The 19,313-nt window shown below is 32.2% G+C and overlaps 8 protein-coding genes across 8 annotated transcripts; 4 read left to right on the forward strand and 4 right to left on the reverse strand.

The window, feature by feature from the left end:
• Positions 1-31: 31 nt before the first annotated feature.
• On the reverse strand, positions 32-934 carry GO595_007452 (putative NAD synthetase; the record flags this gene model as incomplete). Its single annotated transcript, XM_067920918.1, has 1 exon — positions 32-934. The coding sequence occupies one exon, from the start codon at positions 932-934 to the stop codon at positions 32-34; it is 903 nt and encodes a 300-aa protein (XP_067772362.1).
• Positions 935-5,400: 4,466 nt separating this feature from the next.
• Positions 5,401-6,366, forward strand: GO595_007453 (uncharacterized protein; the record flags this gene model as incomplete). Its single annotated transcript, XM_067920919.1, has 1 exon — positions 5,401-6,366. One exon carries the CDS (start codon positions 5,401-5,403, stop codon positions 6,364-6,366), a length of 966 nt encoding a protein of 321 aa, XP_067772363.1.
• Positions 6,367-7,201: 835 nt separating this feature from the next.
• Positions 7,202-9,112, reverse strand: GO595_007454 (dnaK protein; the record flags this gene model as incomplete). Its single annotated transcript, XM_067920920.1, has 1 exon — positions 7,202-9,112. One exon carries the CDS (start codon positions 9,110-9,112, stop codon positions 7,202-7,204), a length of 1,911 nt encoding a protein of 636 aa, XP_067772364.1.
• A 109-nt stretch (positions 9,113-9,221) lies between these two features.
• Positions 9,222-9,809, forward strand: GO595_007455 (small GTP-binding protein; the record flags this gene model as incomplete). Its single annotated transcript, XM_067920921.1, has 1 exon — positions 9,222-9,809. One exon carries the CDS (start codon positions 9,222-9,224, stop codon positions 9,807-9,809), a length of 588 nt encoding a protein of 195 aa, XP_067772365.1.
• Positions 9,810-10,518: 709 nt separating this feature from the next.
• Positions 10,519-12,961, forward strand: GO595_007456 (uncharacterized protein; the record flags this gene model as incomplete). The annotated part of the gene is made up of 2 exons (XM_067920922.1): positions 10,519-12,098; positions 12,610-12,961. 2 exons carry the CDS (start codon positions 10,519-10,521, stop codon positions 12,959-12,961), a joined length of 1,932 nt encoding a protein of 643 aa, XP_067772366.1.
• Positions 12,962-13,360: 399 nt separating this feature from the next.
• Positions 13,361-14,827, reverse strand: GO595_007457 (uncharacterized protein; the record flags this gene model as incomplete). Its single annotated transcript, XM_067920923.1, has 1 exon — positions 13,361-14,827. One exon carries the CDS (start codon positions 14,825-14,827, stop codon positions 13,361-13,363), a length of 1,467 nt encoding a protein of 488 aa, XP_067772367.1.
• Positions 14,828-15,044: 217 nt separating this feature from the next.
• On the reverse strand, positions 15,045-15,719 carry GO595_007458 (Signal recognition particle receptor subunit beta; the record flags this gene model as incomplete). The annotated part of the gene is made up of 1 exon (XM_067920924.1): positions 15,045-15,719. One exon carries the CDS (start codon positions 15,717-15,719, stop codon positions 15,045-15,047), a length of 675 nt encoding a protein of 224 aa, XP_067772368.1.
• A 652-nt stretch (positions 15,720-16,371) lies between these two features.
• On the forward strand, positions 16,372-19,119 carry GO595_007459 (exportin1 protein; the record flags this gene model as incomplete). Its single annotated transcript, XM_067920925.1, has 1 exon — positions 16,372-19,119. One exon carries the CDS (start codon positions 16,372-16,374, stop codon positions 19,117-19,119), a length of 2,748 nt encoding a protein of 915 aa, XP_067772369.1.
• Positions 19,120-19,313: the final 194 nt, after the last annotated feature.

Raw genomic sequence — 19,313 nt, forward strand, 5'->3', positions numbered from 1 at the left:
GAATTCTTTTGGTCATCTTATTGCTTTTTACTTATTTAAATTGAAATTTGATTCCATTTGGGCAAATCAAATCAAGATTAAGAGGCCATACTTCCTTGTGGCTGTTCCTTCTATGTACACGGTCAATGGTTTCCTTCCATTTGTTCCATTGCTCAAGGTTTTCGGCGTCAAGAGTTTTGACCCAATTTTCGCAATCTTCCTTTTTGTTGAGAAGCTCAATGTAAAGCTCAGCGAAGTCGTATGGGAATCCGAGTTCATCTTCGTCTGTTTGTCCTTCCCATAAATCTGCTGAAGGAGGTGCAACAATGATTGAATCGATAACTCCAATTTCCTTTGCGACTGCTCTAACTTCAGACTTATGAAGATCATGGATTAGTTGTACATCACTTGTTCCATCGCCAGCCTTGCAAAAGTAATATAAGTATCCGTCTTCATCGTAATTTCCTGTTCCAAGAACAATGGATGGAATCTTTTGTGAGCCGAGTAATTGGCAAATGTAGTAAGCAACAGGAGTTCTCATGTAAGAGCGAAGTTGACCAGTAGCAAATGCTGGTGCTTCTTTAATTCCAAGCGCTTGATCAACAATTGGATGGAGAAGATCGAAAACAGCTGTTTGGTCAACAGTTACATAGTCAATTCCAAGAGCTTCGCAAAGGTCACGACCACGATTTTGAATGCTAGCTGTACTATGGATTGGTTGAAGAATTGCAAGTACCTTGGTGATTGGACTTCCTTCCATTTCCATGGCTTTTTTGGCAAGAACAAGAGTGACAGCTGAGTCAATTCCACCACTGCAATTAACAACACATCCTTTTAATCCAGATCTCTTCATGTATTCGTTAAAGAGAGCACACTTTTGTTGTACCCATTGTGAAGCATTGAAGTTACGAGAGGCACGGATTTCTTGGAGCTTTGCTTGGAGCTGAGGAAGCATTTGTTTTTTGTGCTTTTGAGTGGTCAGAAGCTTTGAATCGGATATCAACTTTTTGAACTACTTTTGACCGTTATTCCATTTTTTGTTTATATATAAACGGGATCGTTCATAATAATTCATCACAATGCAGTAGAATTATCTGCAAAAAAAGGCAAACTAAACAATGCATATATTAAAATTTTTATCAAATATTTTTAGATTTTGAGATATTATCAAATCATGAATTTAACTAAAAAGACTAAAAGATAAATTCGATTTTAATTGCATTTATCTAATCACATGGATTACCAATGTGTTATTTATCCTATTTTAAGAAATCATAATATTATATATTACATATTTAATATTCTTGTTTTATTTTTAACACTTATACATACTATTAACTTTTCGTTGTTGTTTAGGCCTCAGATGCTTTACAAAATATAACAAAAATTTGATGAAAGATCGTTCATTAGCAATAATTGGGATGCACTTTTTGAGGGCAGTCATTTGTCAACTAGATTTGAGAAAAGATTTTTTCTCCTTCAAAGTCACAGAAAAAACTAGACATCCTGCCAAAATTGTGACAACAGAAATTTATAACCATTTCATCGTCGTGAAATTCAAATCGATGCCTATCGAATGTTATCGACCAAAAGATCCCCCAACAAAATGTGGTTATTCTAACACTTTAAACTCTTTTTTATGGTTATAACCGCATAAGATAACACGTGTGTGTTTTTCCTCGAGAAAGTGATGAGCGTATGTGTTGTTTTAATATTAATACATATCTTAAGATACTCATTGAGTTTGACATAATAGCCACTTAAATCAAATATAATATTCGATTATATACAAATAAAATAGTGTCAATGATAAAATCTGAAAAATATTCTTATTTTATTGCATTTTCAGGAATTTTGCACAGTTATAAATTTCTGTTTTTTTTTGTAAATTGCATGTATTCAAAAAAGTCGATAATTTGAAAAGTTTATCAATTTAAAACTTTTGATGAAAATTTTTGAATGCTTTTGAGCAGTTTTTTTGTAATACAACTCCATCGATTCAATTCGAAGCTACAAATATCATGGAAAAAAATTCAACAAATGCAACTGCAGGTGATGAAATCATAAAAAAATATGGTGAAGAAATTTCAAGCTATTTTTCACCATCTTCTAGTCACAAGATATCTTGGTGGGGAAGAAATTCAGCAAAGTCATCTATTTTGAAAAACATTATCAACATGAGGGACGAGGTTATTCAAAGAAGAGATTTGAGCATAGACAATTTTAGACAAGTTCTATCACTTTATTCGACTTTTTTTGGAATGACTTGTGACCAAGAGCTTAAGAACGAAGCGTGGTGCTCCATGGTCAATGTTATAGGTGCCATTAAGTATCCTATTTTTAATGAAATTTCAAATTTTCTTAAAGGTCCATTAACAAGTAAGAATGGTTCTACCCAAAATGACGTCAAAAAGCGATGTGAATTGTTATTTCAAACAGCGGAAAATCAAATTGATCTCAGCGAATTTCAATATTGGTGGAAAATCATTGGGATATGTGTTTTACCACGTTTTTTTGACAAAGGCGCCGCTGAAGATGTACGTAATCTTCGTGAGGAAATTGCATTTCGTTTTGTCAAATTAATAGTCAATGTCATAGGCAACAATAATTTTACTAAAGAACAAATATTCATCACGGATGACGACGGCAAATTACACATTCATAATTTTGAAGGTATTTTTTCATCTATTGCCAACTGTCTCCAACATTGCACAGATCGTCAAACCTTTTATCTTCTTTACAACTTTTTCTTCTATATGTTTCCGATCAGGTCCATCTGTTCATATGATAATGAGCCCATTCGCGAAGAATATCGATTTTCAGTCTATCTTCCAGATTTCTCAGCTTCCTCAATTTCTCAATTTTTACTTCTTTTATCGCCCACAGAGTCCACCTTCTATATGGATTTGATGAATATCAGCTTTCTAATCATCCATTTTTATTTTAATCAAATTCAAATATGCAAAAATAGCAAAATCGAAAACATATCCAATCACTTAATGGCGCAACTATTACGTACATATGCATTATTTTGCAGTGTGTTAAACTTAGATTTCTTTAAGGACAAAGCGGAAAACATTTTTTTGTATATATTTAGTTCACAAGAACATGAAATGATTCCATTTATGATCGATTTCTTTCTTTCGATTTTATTATATCAAGACAAATATAACTTTAATATGGACGTCTTTGTATCATTTTTAGAGAAAGCGAAACTTAATGAAGAACAAAATCAAGTATCGACAATAAAATTAATGCAAAAGATATCATCACAATTAGCAACTGTATTTTCGTTACGTTTATATGAATTAGAGAAAAAAGAAATCGTAAATAATCCAATTCTATTCGAGTTTCATCATGTTCGTTCAACTTCAAATATAATTTTCGAAAACAAAAAAATTTATTTTGTTAATTTCCCAAAAATTAATTGGTCAATTGACGTCATCAAGTCATTTTTATATAAGTTCTTCTCAAAATGCGACCCTATAGTTGATGGCATTGTTAGCTCTTCATTTTCTAATACATTATATGAAATTTCACAATATTTTTGTGTTCAGAACATTGAAATCATTTACGAATTTTTTATTCCTTATTTATTGAGAAGTTTACAGCAAAAGTGGAACAGCTTACAAATGGAAATTGTTTCAAACCTTATCGAAAGTGCTTATGAATTAAATTATTTAAATTATGAAATGTCGAAAGATTATATATTATTATTAGAAAGAGAATTAAAAAAGAAATCAACTGAAGTCGATGTAATATTTTATTCGATAAATTCATTTTTAAAAGTAATTCCATTATCACTTGGATTAATTAATTATATAATTGTACCAATTACTAATATTCCGACTTTTAATCAAGAACAAATATCAATAATTATATCATTTTTAACTTCTTCGATATTAATATCAATGTTTTTAAAGAATAAAAATAAAATTATCGAAAAAATTATTTCGAATTCAAGTTCTTGGTTTCTTTTACCTTTAGAAGAGAATAAAAATAAGGATGAAATAGAAAATATTTTCTTCCTTTTATTATTAGGGTTAATATTCTCTGATGAAACACAAAATTATAAATTAACTAAATTTAATACTATTTATCAAATATTTTTGGATGAATTTGGTAACAATTTGAACTTCATTCAAAAATTAACAATATTAATTCAATACTCTGAAATAATTTCTAAGAAAATCCCAAACTTTTTCAAAATGTTACTCGACGAAATTGACAGGTTTATCGAAAAATTGGCTGACGTTTTGTGTGAGACGTTAAGGCTACTTGTCAACTTTTTGATTGATTTGATGACGGTTACCAAAGAAAAAGAAATATTTAACAAATGTTATGATATTATAAATCATTTATCACATCATGTTCAAGAATCAAACGCTATAATAGCGAATAATATTGATTTGTTCTTATTGAATTTCCAAAAGACAAGATGGGAAAGTAATAATATCAATTATAATGATCAAAAGAATAAAACACCTAAAAACGATAAAAGTAAAAACAACAAAAATGAAAATGTCGAATATTACATCGCTAAGAACAATCGAATTCATCATTGTCGAATCAAAGAAAATGAAATTTATATTGACTCATTCAATACATTAAACTCATCATCATATAAAATTCAAACTGAAGGAAACTGTATATCCAACTCGCGACTTTATCTGTTAAATTCCACGTTTTTATCTGTTGATGGTGTTGAGCCAGCATTAAATACTGAAGAACGATATTCATTTCTATCAAACAATTCACCGAAATTTAGAATAAACATTGGAATATTATTATATGGGTACACTCAAAAGAATAATTTGAAACATTTTATTCAAGAAATTCGAAAAATTAAACATCCAAGATATGACATATCTTTCTCATTAACTGAAAAATCAACAGACGTATTGATTGTTTGGTTGGACCCTTCTAAAAGAATATCCGAATTTAGGATCACTGATGACTTTAAATATGTAAAAATTTTCATTTTCATTCAAGAACGATCAAAAGGTTTACTATGGGCGAACGTTTATAACTGCAACGGTTATCGTGTAAACTATGGAATTCTGGGTCGAAAGCCAATAATATTACCAATAAGAATTTTGCCTTATGTTATTGGTTGGTCAAGTGTACTTTTGTCTTTAGACCTTATTAACACTAAGAATAGCACAAATAGGTTTTATTGAAGCCTATATTATAATAATAAATTTGATATATATAATTTTTTGTTTATTTAATTTTAATGAAATATTTTGTTTTAGATGTGAAATAGATATGAAAACTATCAATAAATCGAATCTAAATACAATGGAAAGATGTATGTGAAATGATAACATTTTCCCGAAGTAAATCATATAAAAAGTTATAAATTCAGAACTATAATTTTTCGTTGTATTCAAATCTGCCGGTTATAACCACAGCATAGAAATGGTGTGCGTAGACAATATCAACGGAAATATTCTTAATCGATGTATTACCGTTGAGGATTATGGCCCCCTTAGAGAATTTACGCAGACATTCTTCAATATAGTTTACCCAGCAATCTTTACATCTGTTATTATTATTCTGATAACTTTACTTCCATTTATTTTTGAGCTTTCATCAAAGCAATTATACAGAAAGTCACTTAGGTTATATAACATCGTAAGATTTACTCTTTTATCTCTGTTCCATCGTGTTGCGTATTGTTACACAGTTTGTTCTATTCTTCGTTATTTAATTAATCAACCAGCTCCATGTTCATGCGGCAAAATTTCTAGCAGTAAGACACAGAATCAACCTTATATGTATACATGTACAGCAGTTATGGTTGCGATGACCCTTTTTGATTTCCACCAATTTTCACCCAAATTCTTCTATATCCTTGGCGCCTTCATTCTTGTTTTCCCAAGTCTTTTTTACATGCTTTCCGGGTGGGCCTCATTAGGGCAAATATTATTTACCACATTTCTTTCCATAGGCCTTCACATATACTCATCCAAGACATCCAATCGTGTTATGTTTGTTGAATCCATCATTCTTTTCCTAGCAAATTTGATTGGCATGATTGTAATTACATACGATAAAAAAAATCTCACCAACTTCTCAGTCAGAGATTCACCGGCGTCACTGATGATCAGAGGTGCATTGTGCGCTCTTTTTGTCGTTGCACATGACCTTCTTTTCCTCATCGAGAACAAATGGGGATATTTCACAATAAAGTCCGGAATGCTAATTGTCGAAAATGAGCAGACAAATATCCGCTCTGCAATTATGTCTTCCGATGATGAGGTTGCTATGTTCCATAAGACGCTGAAAAATGATAAAACTTATGGAGTGGTCTTCTTTGTCGTAATGATCCTTTTGAAGTCGTGTGAATATATTGCGAATAATGAGGTAAATAAAAGAAACTAAAAAATTAGCGCGATCTTAATAAAGCAATTTGCAACGAATTTTCTTTTTCATAATTTTATCTATTTGGTGTGAATTTAAGAATTTTATAGATTATAATTACCAAAAATTGGAATTAATTCATTTCTTTTTTCTTATTATGAATGTGATTACTCTAAATTTTTTTGGTTATATTAAAGTCTTCTCTCAAAATTTAGATATAAATAATGAATCGTGAGCATAAAATTTTGAAATTTAGTGGATTAAAAAATTAAAACATGAGATGTTTTTTAAATGATTTGGATCAAAAACAAAAAATCAGTGAGGAAAATGTATTTTATGAAATTTTTTTGTTTGTTTCAGAAAAATTGATGAAATAGATACACGAATATGGATGAAACGTTTATTGAGCATTCTTTCCAAGTTCATTGCATCGAGGAATGGACTAAAACATCACAAGAATGCCCACTTTGTAAGGCTAACTGGGAACCACAAAATTAATAAAAGAATCAATTAAAACGGAAAAATATTTCTCATGCATAAAATTTTGTTTTCTTCAATAACACAGACAACACAAGAAAAGTACTCAAAAAATTTTGATCAACACATTTAGTTTACACTTCAAAGAAAAGCTTTCTGCTCATCATAACGGTTTTTGTTTGCGTGACTGCTTAAGCACAGAAATTTTTTGAGAGGTTATTTGTTCAAGCAGATTTCAGAATTATCGAAAATTAAAAAATGTGTTTCGAAGCCAAGAGAAATTAATCTCAATACTGAAATATGTCATTGCCACCATTCTAATTGGAAAGTTAAGTATTACTTCATAACTAATTTTCTCTTTATTTAAACACATGTTTTCTTACAGATCATCTTGCGTCCTCAGTGCCATTTCCTTCAGCACCCTTATCTTACTTCTTATTTCATCATTCGATGCTGTGTCCATTTCTCTTTGTTCCCATCTCCTTATGTCATATGTTGCGCATCCGAGCATTTCGCACGTAGTCATCCACGTGTGATATCTCTCGATGAGGTGGCGACGTTTTCCATCTTCGTCAACGTTCTTTTTCGGCTTTAGAAATTCATATATTCTTCTGAACTTGTTTGCCTTAAATTCGATTTGTTCAGAGCTTTTATAATTACGGACTGCTTTTTCGAGCCAACCCTTGTAATATGAAATAAGGAACCTAATTGCAATGTTTCTAATTGAAAATCCTTTGACTGAACTTGAAGCTTCATCAAGTTCTATACCAAAGTCGCGTGCAATTTTGCAACGGCGAACACTTCGACCATTGCTAACGAGCGAATCAACACGACGTTGCGAATCAGCGAGTTTTTCGCTCGTGACTTCCCAGCCGATCGTTTTGTAGTCAATTTTGAGTGGGTTGCCGTTAGACGATAGAGCTGCTGCGTTTGGAATGGGCATCAAGAAATAGTTCGTCATGAAAGAGATATCAACATTTTGATACCTATTGGTAGGAACAGCAAACCTTAGGAATTCATCGCCACTTGCTTTATCCACAATATGAAAGACTTCATCAGTATGAACAGGAATTTGAATTTGACGTTCGGTAGCTTCGGGTTCACCTTTTTCAAAGATGACAAAGTCATTAATGTATTGAGATCTAAGTGTTGATCCATGAGTAAGTTTTGGAATTAGTTGTAAATTTCGCTTTCCACTTGTGAAGAATATGTTCTTCTGTGCAGCACCTAGATAGCAAGCGCCTTTTGCATTTGTTGAGAATGAGTCAAGTGTGTGATGAGCTGAAATACCAAAAGTTGCACTGATACATGAAGAAATTAGTGGTGATTTTGTGGAATCTCCTACAACCTCAATTGAATCCATTCTTATATTTAGTTCTTCGATAGATTTATGGGCATCATATAGAAATTGGTAAATATCACCTAAACAAGAGTCAAGATCTTTTCTGTTGACATTGATCGTTCTGCCATTAAAAGAAAAAGTGACGGAGGTTTTTTCCGATAGTTTCTCTTTGGCTTGATGAACCTTTTCGAGAAATGATTCGTAGTCACGAGACTGCCTTAAATCAATAGAGTAACGTGCTGAAAGCATGTCGGCAAACTTTTCATCAATTGTTTTGCCTCCAATTGACTCGTCAAAAAATGATGCTATTTCTTCAACTGTATCTTGTGTAAATTTTGATATTGTAAATCGAGTTCCCTTAGAACCAATATCTAAAAAGCCAATGGTTTTTGGTTGTGAACTCTTGAAGTGTTCATTCCCATAAACAGCTGATGAAGTAAAAGTTGATGGAACAAATTGAATTGCGTTGATTTTGGCTATTGTAAGGGCAGAGTAGAGGAAACTCTTCTCGATTGCTGAAGTTGATGGAGGAAGGGCTATAACAACATCAATTTGATCATTAATTCTTTCAACTTCTTTTACCTTATTTATAATGTGAAGTAATTTTAATGCTGTTATTTCGTACCCATAAATGTAATCATAATATCGTTTGTTGTTAAAAGTGTTTCCTTTTATAACTGAATCTGGATATCTTAATAAGGAATTTCGAGCTTCTTTTCCAAATTCCCAAGCAACGTTACTTAGTAATGTTTGTGGTCTTAAGCTTCTTGAGTGATCACGATTATCCCAAAAAGAGATAAAATTAGGAAACTTAGAAGATGAATCAAAAACTTTAACAATATGAATAGGTCTTCCTTGAGAACCACATGCTACTTTTATTGTACTTTCTCCCATATCAATGCCAATAATTGTTGATAAACTGAGAACAAGAAAAACACAAGCGAACATATATGTGAAGTAATTTAGAATTTGTTCAAACCGTTTTTTAATTGGTTTGGCGGTTTCGTTGTATTAGCGGTTGAACTTATTGATGATCGTTCTTAACGTAAAGCTTTGAATGTACAAACGTCTTTATATGAGCATCGAAAAGGAAACAACTGGGCAAAAAGTCGTTTTACTTGGCGATTCAGGTGTTGGAAAAACAAGCATTGTTCTACGACTTAGTGAGCGTGTGTTTAGAAGAAATACAGCTCCAACAGTTGGATCTGGTGTTATTACAAAAGAAATTGAAACACCATCAGGCCCAGTTACACTTAGCATATGGGATACAGCAGGAGAAGAAAGGTACAAAACTTTCACAAGTTTGTATACTCAAAATGCAGTTGGTTGTGTGGCTGTCTTTGACTTGACGTGCACAGAATCATTTGATGCCCTTCCAAACTGGATCGAAATTTTTGAGCAAAATGCTGAACCAGATCACATAATCTGCGTTGTTGGTAACAAATCAGATATTGAAGAATCAAGAACAGTTGATTATAATAAGGCATTTGAATGGTGTGAAAATCGTGGTTATAAATACAGTGAAGTTTCTGCAAAAACAGGCGAAAACGTCGACCTAGTTTTTTCAGGAATTGCTATTGCTTTAGGCCCAAGAGCAATGGCAGAAACAAGGATTGAACCTAATGATGAAAAAAAGTGTTGTTAGCACATTCTCATGAACATAATACAAGTAGTCAATAAACCTCTCCAACTTTTAGTCTTGAGCAAAAATATCTAAAGTCATGTTCTCATTCCTAAACATTGTTATAGGGGAAAAAAACCAATATAAAGGAGGAAAATTACTTACCAAAACCAAACATTGTCCCACAGAATTAGCTGTTAACCTCCTATTCAATTACGAAAAATTCATACGAATAAACTATTCAATAATCGGCGCTAAACGGCGCGACCTCACACCTTCACCTTATCTTTCTTTGGTTTAATATATTCGCATCATATTTCTCTTGAATGATTTGTATTTGTGAAACTAAGTGACCTCGCTATTTGAGATGTATTCGAGTTTAGTATTGAATGTGATATTTTTATCCAATTCAATATCCAATAAATTGATATATGAAATCTTAAAAACAATACATTTTTCAACAGACGCAATAAATTGTTTAAAATATTTCATATTCTTTCCATAAAATTAGGACATAAATACAAATTAACAAATGAAAGACCAGCATGCTGTTTATTAATAAAAACCAATAAAATTCAACAAAACGGTAAGCTCTAAAGTGACATAGTGACATATAGTCTTATGTAGCTCTTCCTCTTCTTTCAAAAACTATATCAAATTTCCTGTTTTGTTATTGTGTTGGTGGAGAAAATTTGGGGTACTCCAAAATACGATAGATTATTCAAAAGTGAACATGAGCGAATCAGGCAGCTACCAAAGTGATTCAAGTTCATATCAAGAAGACGATTCAACTAGCACCAGCGATTCTAGTCTATTCCTAACAAGTAGCGAACAAAGTGATTCCACTTCCAAAGAATCTAGCTCAAGCGAATCTTCAATAAGTAGCGAACAAAGCGATTCAACCTCAGGTAAGAAATCTAAAACCAATGCCCAAACAAAACCTGTTCCAAAGAAACCGCCAACAAAGAAAGAAGACAAAATCTCTGATTTAAAGCCACAAGGTAATACCAAAGCAAAGCCTGTTGCGAGTGAATCTTCATCAGATAGCGAACGAAGTGATTCCTCTTCCAACAAAAAATCAAAAGGTGCCAATAAAGCAAAATTTATTACAAAGAAACCACCACCAAAGAGCGAAAGTAAAAGTCCTGACGCAAAATCCAAAGGTGATGCCAAAAAGCCTGTCAAAAAGGAATCTTCATCAGATAGCGATTCCACATCAGACAAAAAGCCAAAAGCTAGTGCCAAAGCAAAACCTGCTGCAAAGAAGCCACCAACAAAGAGCGGAAACAAAAGTCCTGACAAAAAATCAAAAAGTAATGCCAAAAAGGAATCTTCATCAGACAGCGATTCTACTTCCGACAAAAAACCAAAAGCTAATGTCAAAGCAAAACCAATTGATAAGGAATCACCAGCAAAGAAAATTCCAAGTGCAAAACCAAAAGCTGAAGCCAAAGCAAAGACAGTCAAAAAGGAATCTTCATCAGATAGCGATTCAACTTCGGACAAAAAGCCAAAAGCTAATGCCAAAGCAAAGCCTGCTGCAAAGAAGCCACCACCAAAGAGCGAAAACAAAAGTCCTGACACAAAATCCAAAGGTAATGCCAAGAAACCTATTGTAAAGGAGTCGTCATCAGATAGCGATTCAACATCCAATAAAAAGCCAAAGAGCAACACTAAGGCAAAACCTGCGAAGAGTGATGCAAAATCCAAGAAAAAGCCTGCAAAGGATTCTCCAAAGAAGAGTAAACGCGAGACATCAGAAGATGACGTTCCGAAGTATGTTCCCGAGTTCCTCAATTACAGGTGCATGCGCCGCGTCAATTCGATGCCATCTGGCTCCAAGGTTACCTTTGAATTTTCTCTTGATGATAACGATCTCTATCACTGCAAGATGAGGAAGAAGCACCAGCTTAAGAACGTTCCCATCTCTGAAGGATCCGAAACGCACATTTCCTCGATTGATAATTATCTTCTTTCATCATCACATCATTTTCACAACTTTACACTCATGAGCGGCTCCGATGTTTTACTCAAAATTAAGTTTGACAATTCAAAAGGTGGGAAAAAACCGAAAGCGATCAAAGCCAAATGGACACCGAACGATGGGACAAGAGCGTTTATGCTTGTAAGCAAAGAACCTGATTATGATGCAAAAACTAAAACGTGGAGTCTTGACTTTGGTGGAAGATATGCAAAGCCAAGTATAAAGAATGCGATTTTGGTCGATCATAAAACACATGAAGTACAGGCTATGTTTCGAAGAGTGGACCCATGGGAAATGCACGTGGATGCAAAAGAAGGCATCCCGCCATTGTTTTTATTTGCTGTTTTGGTGAGTTTGAACATTTGTAACTTTTGAAATGAAAGAGAACTTTCGATATTTATTAAAAAATTTTTATGAAGTAAATGTTTTTGAATCAAGAAAAATATTATTTGATAGCAAACATCATTTCATTTGAGTCAAATAATATAAAAATTAATATTTTTCATTCGCATATTAAATGAATACAATATTATTATCCTCTCAAAGAGATAAGGCTTTGCCCCAGTCTGGTTCTAGATTGATTTGTAAAAAAAAAATTTTGGCATAGCAATGTTTCGTAAACGTTAAAATGTCATTTGGAACCACCTCAGCCTGGGGCTCAATCAGTAAAACAAGCAACCAGCCCCAGAACTTTTACAATAGCAATTATTCATACGGACGTCCATATACTAGATATTATTCATATTATTCAAAAACTTCTAATCAAAAAAAATGAAGCCCGAAGTGTATCAAGCAATTCCCCCAGTGGGGAGAACCAAACTCAGTTAATCCATGAGCTAGTGGAAATAATCAAATATCATTAGGATCTAATATTGTTAAAAAAAATAAGCCAACAGCTATAGCATCACCGCCATTAAGCGCAGCTAAAGCGGACACACCAACATCTCGGCCCACTGTCCAACTCTCTGAGTCGTACGTAGTTTCATACAGCGCCGCCGATTTCGAAGAGAGTGAACGCACTCCGCAGCCATATTCATCTCCACTCCAAACTCCGCTTGTAATCGTAAATGTTTCGTACCCAATGAGTTTCTCCCCTCCGTATTATTACTGGCGAATGTATCCTTGTGCATTTCCACAAAACTTCATGATGCAGCCTCTTATGTACGCACAGCCAACAAATGTGTCCAAGTAAATATAGTTAATGCATTTCTTTAACCAAATATCATTTATCTGATTGCATTTACTCATTAGAAATCTTTTTGATGATATTCGAATAAAGATATTGAAGAAATTTGCTTTTGCTTTTATTCACATATACAAAACATCTTATTTCAAATAAAATACCATAGATAACATGTTTAAAACTTAGAATGAAAAATATCAAATTTTTAAATTTTGACTGCTCCTATTTTTTTATAAAAATATTTCGATTATAAACAGTCAATTTTGATTTGGAGCCCAAAATACGATTTCGCCAGTGTTTAATCATTTTAATCAGCCAGCAGATCAAAAACAGTGAAATTTAAGTGACAATAAATTATTTACAAATTGATAATAATAAAAATTATAATTGAACATTTATTAACAATTGTCAATTCATTTGATTCCTTATCTCCTGAATGAATGATTTTATGTTTACATTTATATCTTTTTCCTTCAATATTGGTATACACAAAGGCGAATTACATTCTCTTTTGCCGCTATAACATTCCTTCGCATATTCATCCAACTCATCTTTAGTCACAAGTTCGTTTTCATCTTTCGGATGGTAGCTTATGTACTTAATTTTAGATAATTTCGCGGCTTTTTCATACCAATTTCTACAATTAAATCCATAAGGAAATATTTCAATTACTGTTTTACCTTGTTCCATCCATAATAAATTAGCTAAAGCACTTCCATGTGCACCAACAAGTACATCAGCATTTCCTATCTTAAGTATTTTTGATTTTACTGACATTGCTGAAATGTCAATAATTTCGATATCACAATTATTATCATATATCTCTTTTAATGCATCCTTGACCTCATCTATGTTGGTTATTTTTCGTGGTGACTCATGATTAACCAAAATTATTTTCTTGTGTGATGAATCTTTCTGTGGGAAACTGTTTATATCGAAAAAGTTGAAAATAATACGTTTAAAACCCGTTATGTCAACGTTTGATGGGAATACGTATTGTGGATCATTCGGCGATTGTTTCGATTCTGTAACTTTATGCATCCCTAAAACAAGCTTCTCAAAACACATCGGAATCCCAATGGTTGACGTCTTGTAGTTAGAAAATGCACTTGAAATGTGTGGAACATTTCGTGAATTAAAAAATGGAAAGAAAATTCGATGGTCTTTTTGGAATTTACCTTCTTCTGTAAGGGTAAGGTACATTGGTATTAAGAAATCATAGTAGAGTTGCCAATCATGATCAAGCATTGATCCAGCAAACATTACATTGGTGGTGTTTCGAACATATGGAAGACTACCAAGGAGGTCACTTTGATCTTGGAAGTTATGAATTCGACCATGTGGAAAGTCAGATGGAGCTCCATGAGATCCAAGTGTTAAAAGTGGTGTATCAAATTTAATGGGATATGGTGAAGTTAGCGAATAAATATCGTAGCCATAACAAATATCATGGGCAACACAAAGACGAGTTGACCAGTCATTTGATGTACAATAAAATTTTTGTTCCGAAAGTTCTAGATTTTCTTCATATAATAATTTAGAACCTCTAACAAGTGTAAACTTGACTTTTCCACCAATAATTAAAGGGATTTTACACTTTTTATTTTCACAAAATTTCGATAATTCATAATCAACTGCTGCACCAGAACCATTAAATTGAAAATTAATGTCAGTTGGATCCAAGCGAAGTGTAAATTCTATGGCTTCTTTGTTATCTGTAATTGTTGGAGGGTTTTGAAATGAGACTATATTTGGAAGTTTAAAAAGATCATGGCAAATATATACTTCTAGCACTATTATGGTGATTGAAATGATTTCAATAATTATAAAAGCCTTAAAATTTACCACCAGGTTTCTGCTTTTATTTTGCTCCATTTTGGTTGGAGAAAAATTGCCAAAAAAATTTAAGAACATTTAAAATTGTCATTTTTTTTATGAAAGTCTTTTGCAAGAATCTTGAAACCTAAAAATGTTATATCATGAACAAATCTTGTCTATACCCAATGAGAATTGCAATCTTAAAAATTTTGTTTCTTTAAAAAATCATTAAATTGATTTACGTAATGTGATTAGTTTATTCCATTGAGGTCATTTATGCATTTTCTTGAATGAACTTGAGTACTTCTGATATATCTTCATGTACCACAGAACATGTAGCAAATTGAACATTATTATTCAATTGAGAAAATTCAAACTCTTTACCTTGCTCTCCAATGAAAATGTTTTCGTTATTTTCGACGAAGTTTGATTGTTGGCGATTTGCACGAATATCATCAATTTCACGTTCGAGTTCACTTTTGATGATATCAATTGAGCGTGATCCTGGAATATCGTTCTTTGTAGAGAGGATCATGATTGGAATTCTTTTTGTATAGATTTCTGGAACACATAAGATATCATAAAGAAAGTTTGCAATATCATTTATAACCCTAAGAACTGTCTCACTATCGATGGTGAAAATGATTGCATCTGCGTTTTTGATGGCTGCTAACACTTCAGTTCTAATTCTAGGATGACCAGGAAGATCAACAAATTGAACTTTCTTTTTTCCAACATCTAATTGAAATTCATTTTTAACCTGTGATGTTATTGTTGGATATGATTTATTTACGCAAACATTATAAAATAATTTTGTTTTACCTGAACCACTTAATCCGACCATGTATATTGTTTTGTTTTTATTCGATCTACCGAATATCATGTATGCTGTGAATAAAATTCCGATTAATAGAAGTGCTGAAGTCGTGATAATAATCCACAAGTCCATATCTAAAAGTGACACATGACCAAATCTGCATATTTTGAATAAACGGTCTCCAATAAGAAAACTTTAGTGAGATTTCATTGAGAAATTACCAATTATTAAAGAAATTTTTTGGTGTAATATTGGAAACAAATTATGATGATTATGTTCGAATTTTTAGATTAAAGCTCAATTTCAAAATTATGATTCAGAATTTATTCACATGTGATAGAAAACTATTAGTAAAAAAGTAGAATTATGTCAAAACTTGGTGGCGATTTTGGTGGTTGAAGAATGAAACAAATCGAAGGCCTTCTTCCCTCCTAAATTGACCAAAATTGTAGACAGATTGAATCTAAACTTTAGAATTCCTCTGAAAAAGTTTGGTCGACCAAAAATAAAGGGAAATAATTTCCGGACTAAAGCATATTAAAAAGTATCTATTTTATCCAAAAGTATGAATTTACATCAAATAATAATATTCATTTTTAAGTAAAATTCGGATTTGCCAAAAATTTGAACTCAAAATTTTTATTTGATTGTAGCGTTCTAAGCCCTCGCAACTATAGTTAGAAAATTTTCATTCTTTCAAAAGTAGGCCACTTTTATCAGAAACGTGATTTTTCAATATGGGTTATTTTTTCTGGGTAATTTTATTCCTTTTCTGGGCTCGGGAATGAACTACACGCAAGAACAAATAGAACTTGCAGAGCAATATATGATCTCCCCTGATCCTACTGTTGAACAGGCAGCTGCAGATTTTATCGAGCAATGGAGAATTAGTCCTGAATCATATGTTCTCGCATTTAAAATCCTCACAAATTCTACACATGTGTACGCTCGTTTCTACTCTTTGGTAGTAACGAAAGAAGCAGTTGCTCAAAAATGGGATCAACTTCCAGATACGTTTAAAGATTCATTAAGATACTATCTAACAAACAATTTATCAACATTCTACTCAAAATCACATCTTCTTAGTAGCGCTTGTGATATTCTTTCACTGATAGGAGCTTTTGATTTTCCAGAACGTTGGCCAGATTTTGTAGATAATTTACTTGATCCTAACCTTATTCCGAAAATCCAATTAACCCTTTTAGATCACTTTACTTCGATTGTTACTGATGGTATTTATGTCACACATGCCCGCCGTGCCAAATTACTCAACGTTATTCTTCAATTAACACCACAAATCAATAAGGCTATCAACAGAGGTCTTACTCAAGAAGATTCTATGTCTGCAGCCTTTTCAGTTCTCGATACACAACTTAAAACCGTTGCTTTAGATTATTATCTTCAATTTGGAATCATTGACACCTTACTTCAACTTCTAACACAACCTGTATCACATAACAATGCAGTTCAGTGTCTTATTACCATTTTTATTGATCAATATGATTATACAAAATTGGCAAATTACATTCCAACACTTATACACTTTTTTGCTAACTCAGTTAGTACTATAGATTCATCATCATACCACTTTCTAACGCTCAAAGTATTACACAGATATTCTTCATTTATCATATACCTCATCAGCGGCATGGTGCCCGAAATAGACGTTAACCATGACTTCAAAAACGTTTCTGTTGACAAAATCGAAGTTGTTCAAGAGGACATTTTGACAACTTTACGCGTTACGCTTATGAATTTTCCTGATGAAAAACAAATCGATGTTTTTTTAGATTTATGGAAATGTATATTACCGCATTTGTTTTCACCACCAATTATTAACTTACCAGTGTTTCAATATATTAAATTACTTCAACCATTAATATATGAATCATTATTTAATGTCTTACCACTTGCAATTGTTGAACATGAAATGATTGATACAGTTGCACGTATTTGTTGGAATACATTAGTTTATTTGTTTCCAAATGATGTTGTTGAATTTTTACGTAAAAAGACACCATCAATAGCATTATGTTATGCGATTGGAGTCGCTGAAGATACATTACCACCTGAATTATTACATAATATTGTTCAAGAACAAATTGGCCCACTTCTTGAATTATATTCGCAAACTAATGATACTGATTATATAATGACATTAAACTTTGTCTTATCACATGGAGGACGTGAACAACTCAGTGACATTAATTATTTCCGAAGTTATTTAGATGTAACAATGAAATGTTTAGAAAGTGGAGATGAGAATTTACATACAGAAGCGACACGAAGTCTTTATTATGTTGTTCATCGACATACATATTTATTTCTTCAAGGGGATTTAGGATTAATTAAAGCTTTATGTGAAAAGATACCAATGTTAATACAGAACTTAGAAGAAAGTTCATTAATTCGAATGTTTCAAATTTGTTGTTTTTTAGCATATCAAAGTAAGTCAGAAGAATTATTCCAAATCTTGTTGCAACCTATTTCACAAATCTTTAATACATTTATAGGATCAATATTACTTCAAGCGCCAACGCCAACAGATTATGGTGAATTTATATTAACATTAATTTCAGAAATTGTATGTTATTTTCCACAAAACGCTTTAATTAACTTCGAAGCGCCATTATTCCAATTATTACGAACAGAAAACATTGATAAAATAATTGGAATTAATAAATTCGAATTAGTCGCTAAAGCTATAGCTTCAATTATCTCATGTAAACCTAATGAACAAATTGCTTTACCTTTAACACAATTATATGAAATATTATCAAGCAAAGAACCATTTAATTATTTATTGTTTGATTCAATTTCAATCATATGTGAAGCACATGATGATTTAGATTATTTATATAAAAGAATAGAAGCAGAATATATATCAACTATATTAAAAAGACCTATAGATATTGAAGGAATTACTTCTTTATTTAGAATGATTTCAACATTTCCATTAAAAGCTTTTGGTGATGTTTCGGTTTTAACAAACTTATTATCATCTGGAATTTGTCATGAATTAAGTATTGTAGCATCAGCTGCAGCTAATTGTGCCTGTAATATAATTAAAGATTTAATTGATGTACAATATTTGGATCACTTTATTAATACATTAATCCCTCCTCTAGTACAATCTTTAACAGATGGTGTACATATCACTGCTATTCCAACTTTAGTCCTCTTGTTATACGACGTCTTCTTGAAACATAGGGAATTCACTGGAAAAGATTTCAATTTGATCGCTAACGTTCTCTTGAATAGTTTCAGTACTTTATGCCCTGAACCGTGTCAAAACTTTTACGCAGAATTCGTTCAGAGATTGGTGAACTCAATCGATAATGAATGGCATTTTTATAATGCAGTGTTCGATGTCCTAGTGAATTTAAGATGCGCTACAGCTGTAGATTTGGCTACTTTTGATGTTAAAGATGGTCCTCCAATGTGGATGCCAATGGAAGTTGTGGCATCAGTTAATGAAATTGTAGAAAAAGTTGAAAGAATGCATAAGGATGAAGACTTCCAACCATTTTAGAATAATGTAAATAAATGTGATCCAAAATTATGTTAACATATTTTATGGGTATTACCATAATAAAAAAGATAATTTATTCGTTAGTTTATAAATTCATAATGATATTACAGCATTGAACTTAATTATCATGGAAAACTTTTCTTAACAAATATGAATATGTTGATATTTTTATATTTGTACCATATGAAAAAGTA

This window comes from Histomonas meleagridis, assembly GCF_020186115.1.
Source record: "Histomonas meleagridis strain 2922-C6/04-10x chromosome Unknown contig_53, whole genome shotgun sequence".
NCBI lineage: Eukaryota > Parabasalia > Tritrichomonadida > Dientamoebidae > Histomonas > Histomonas meleagridis.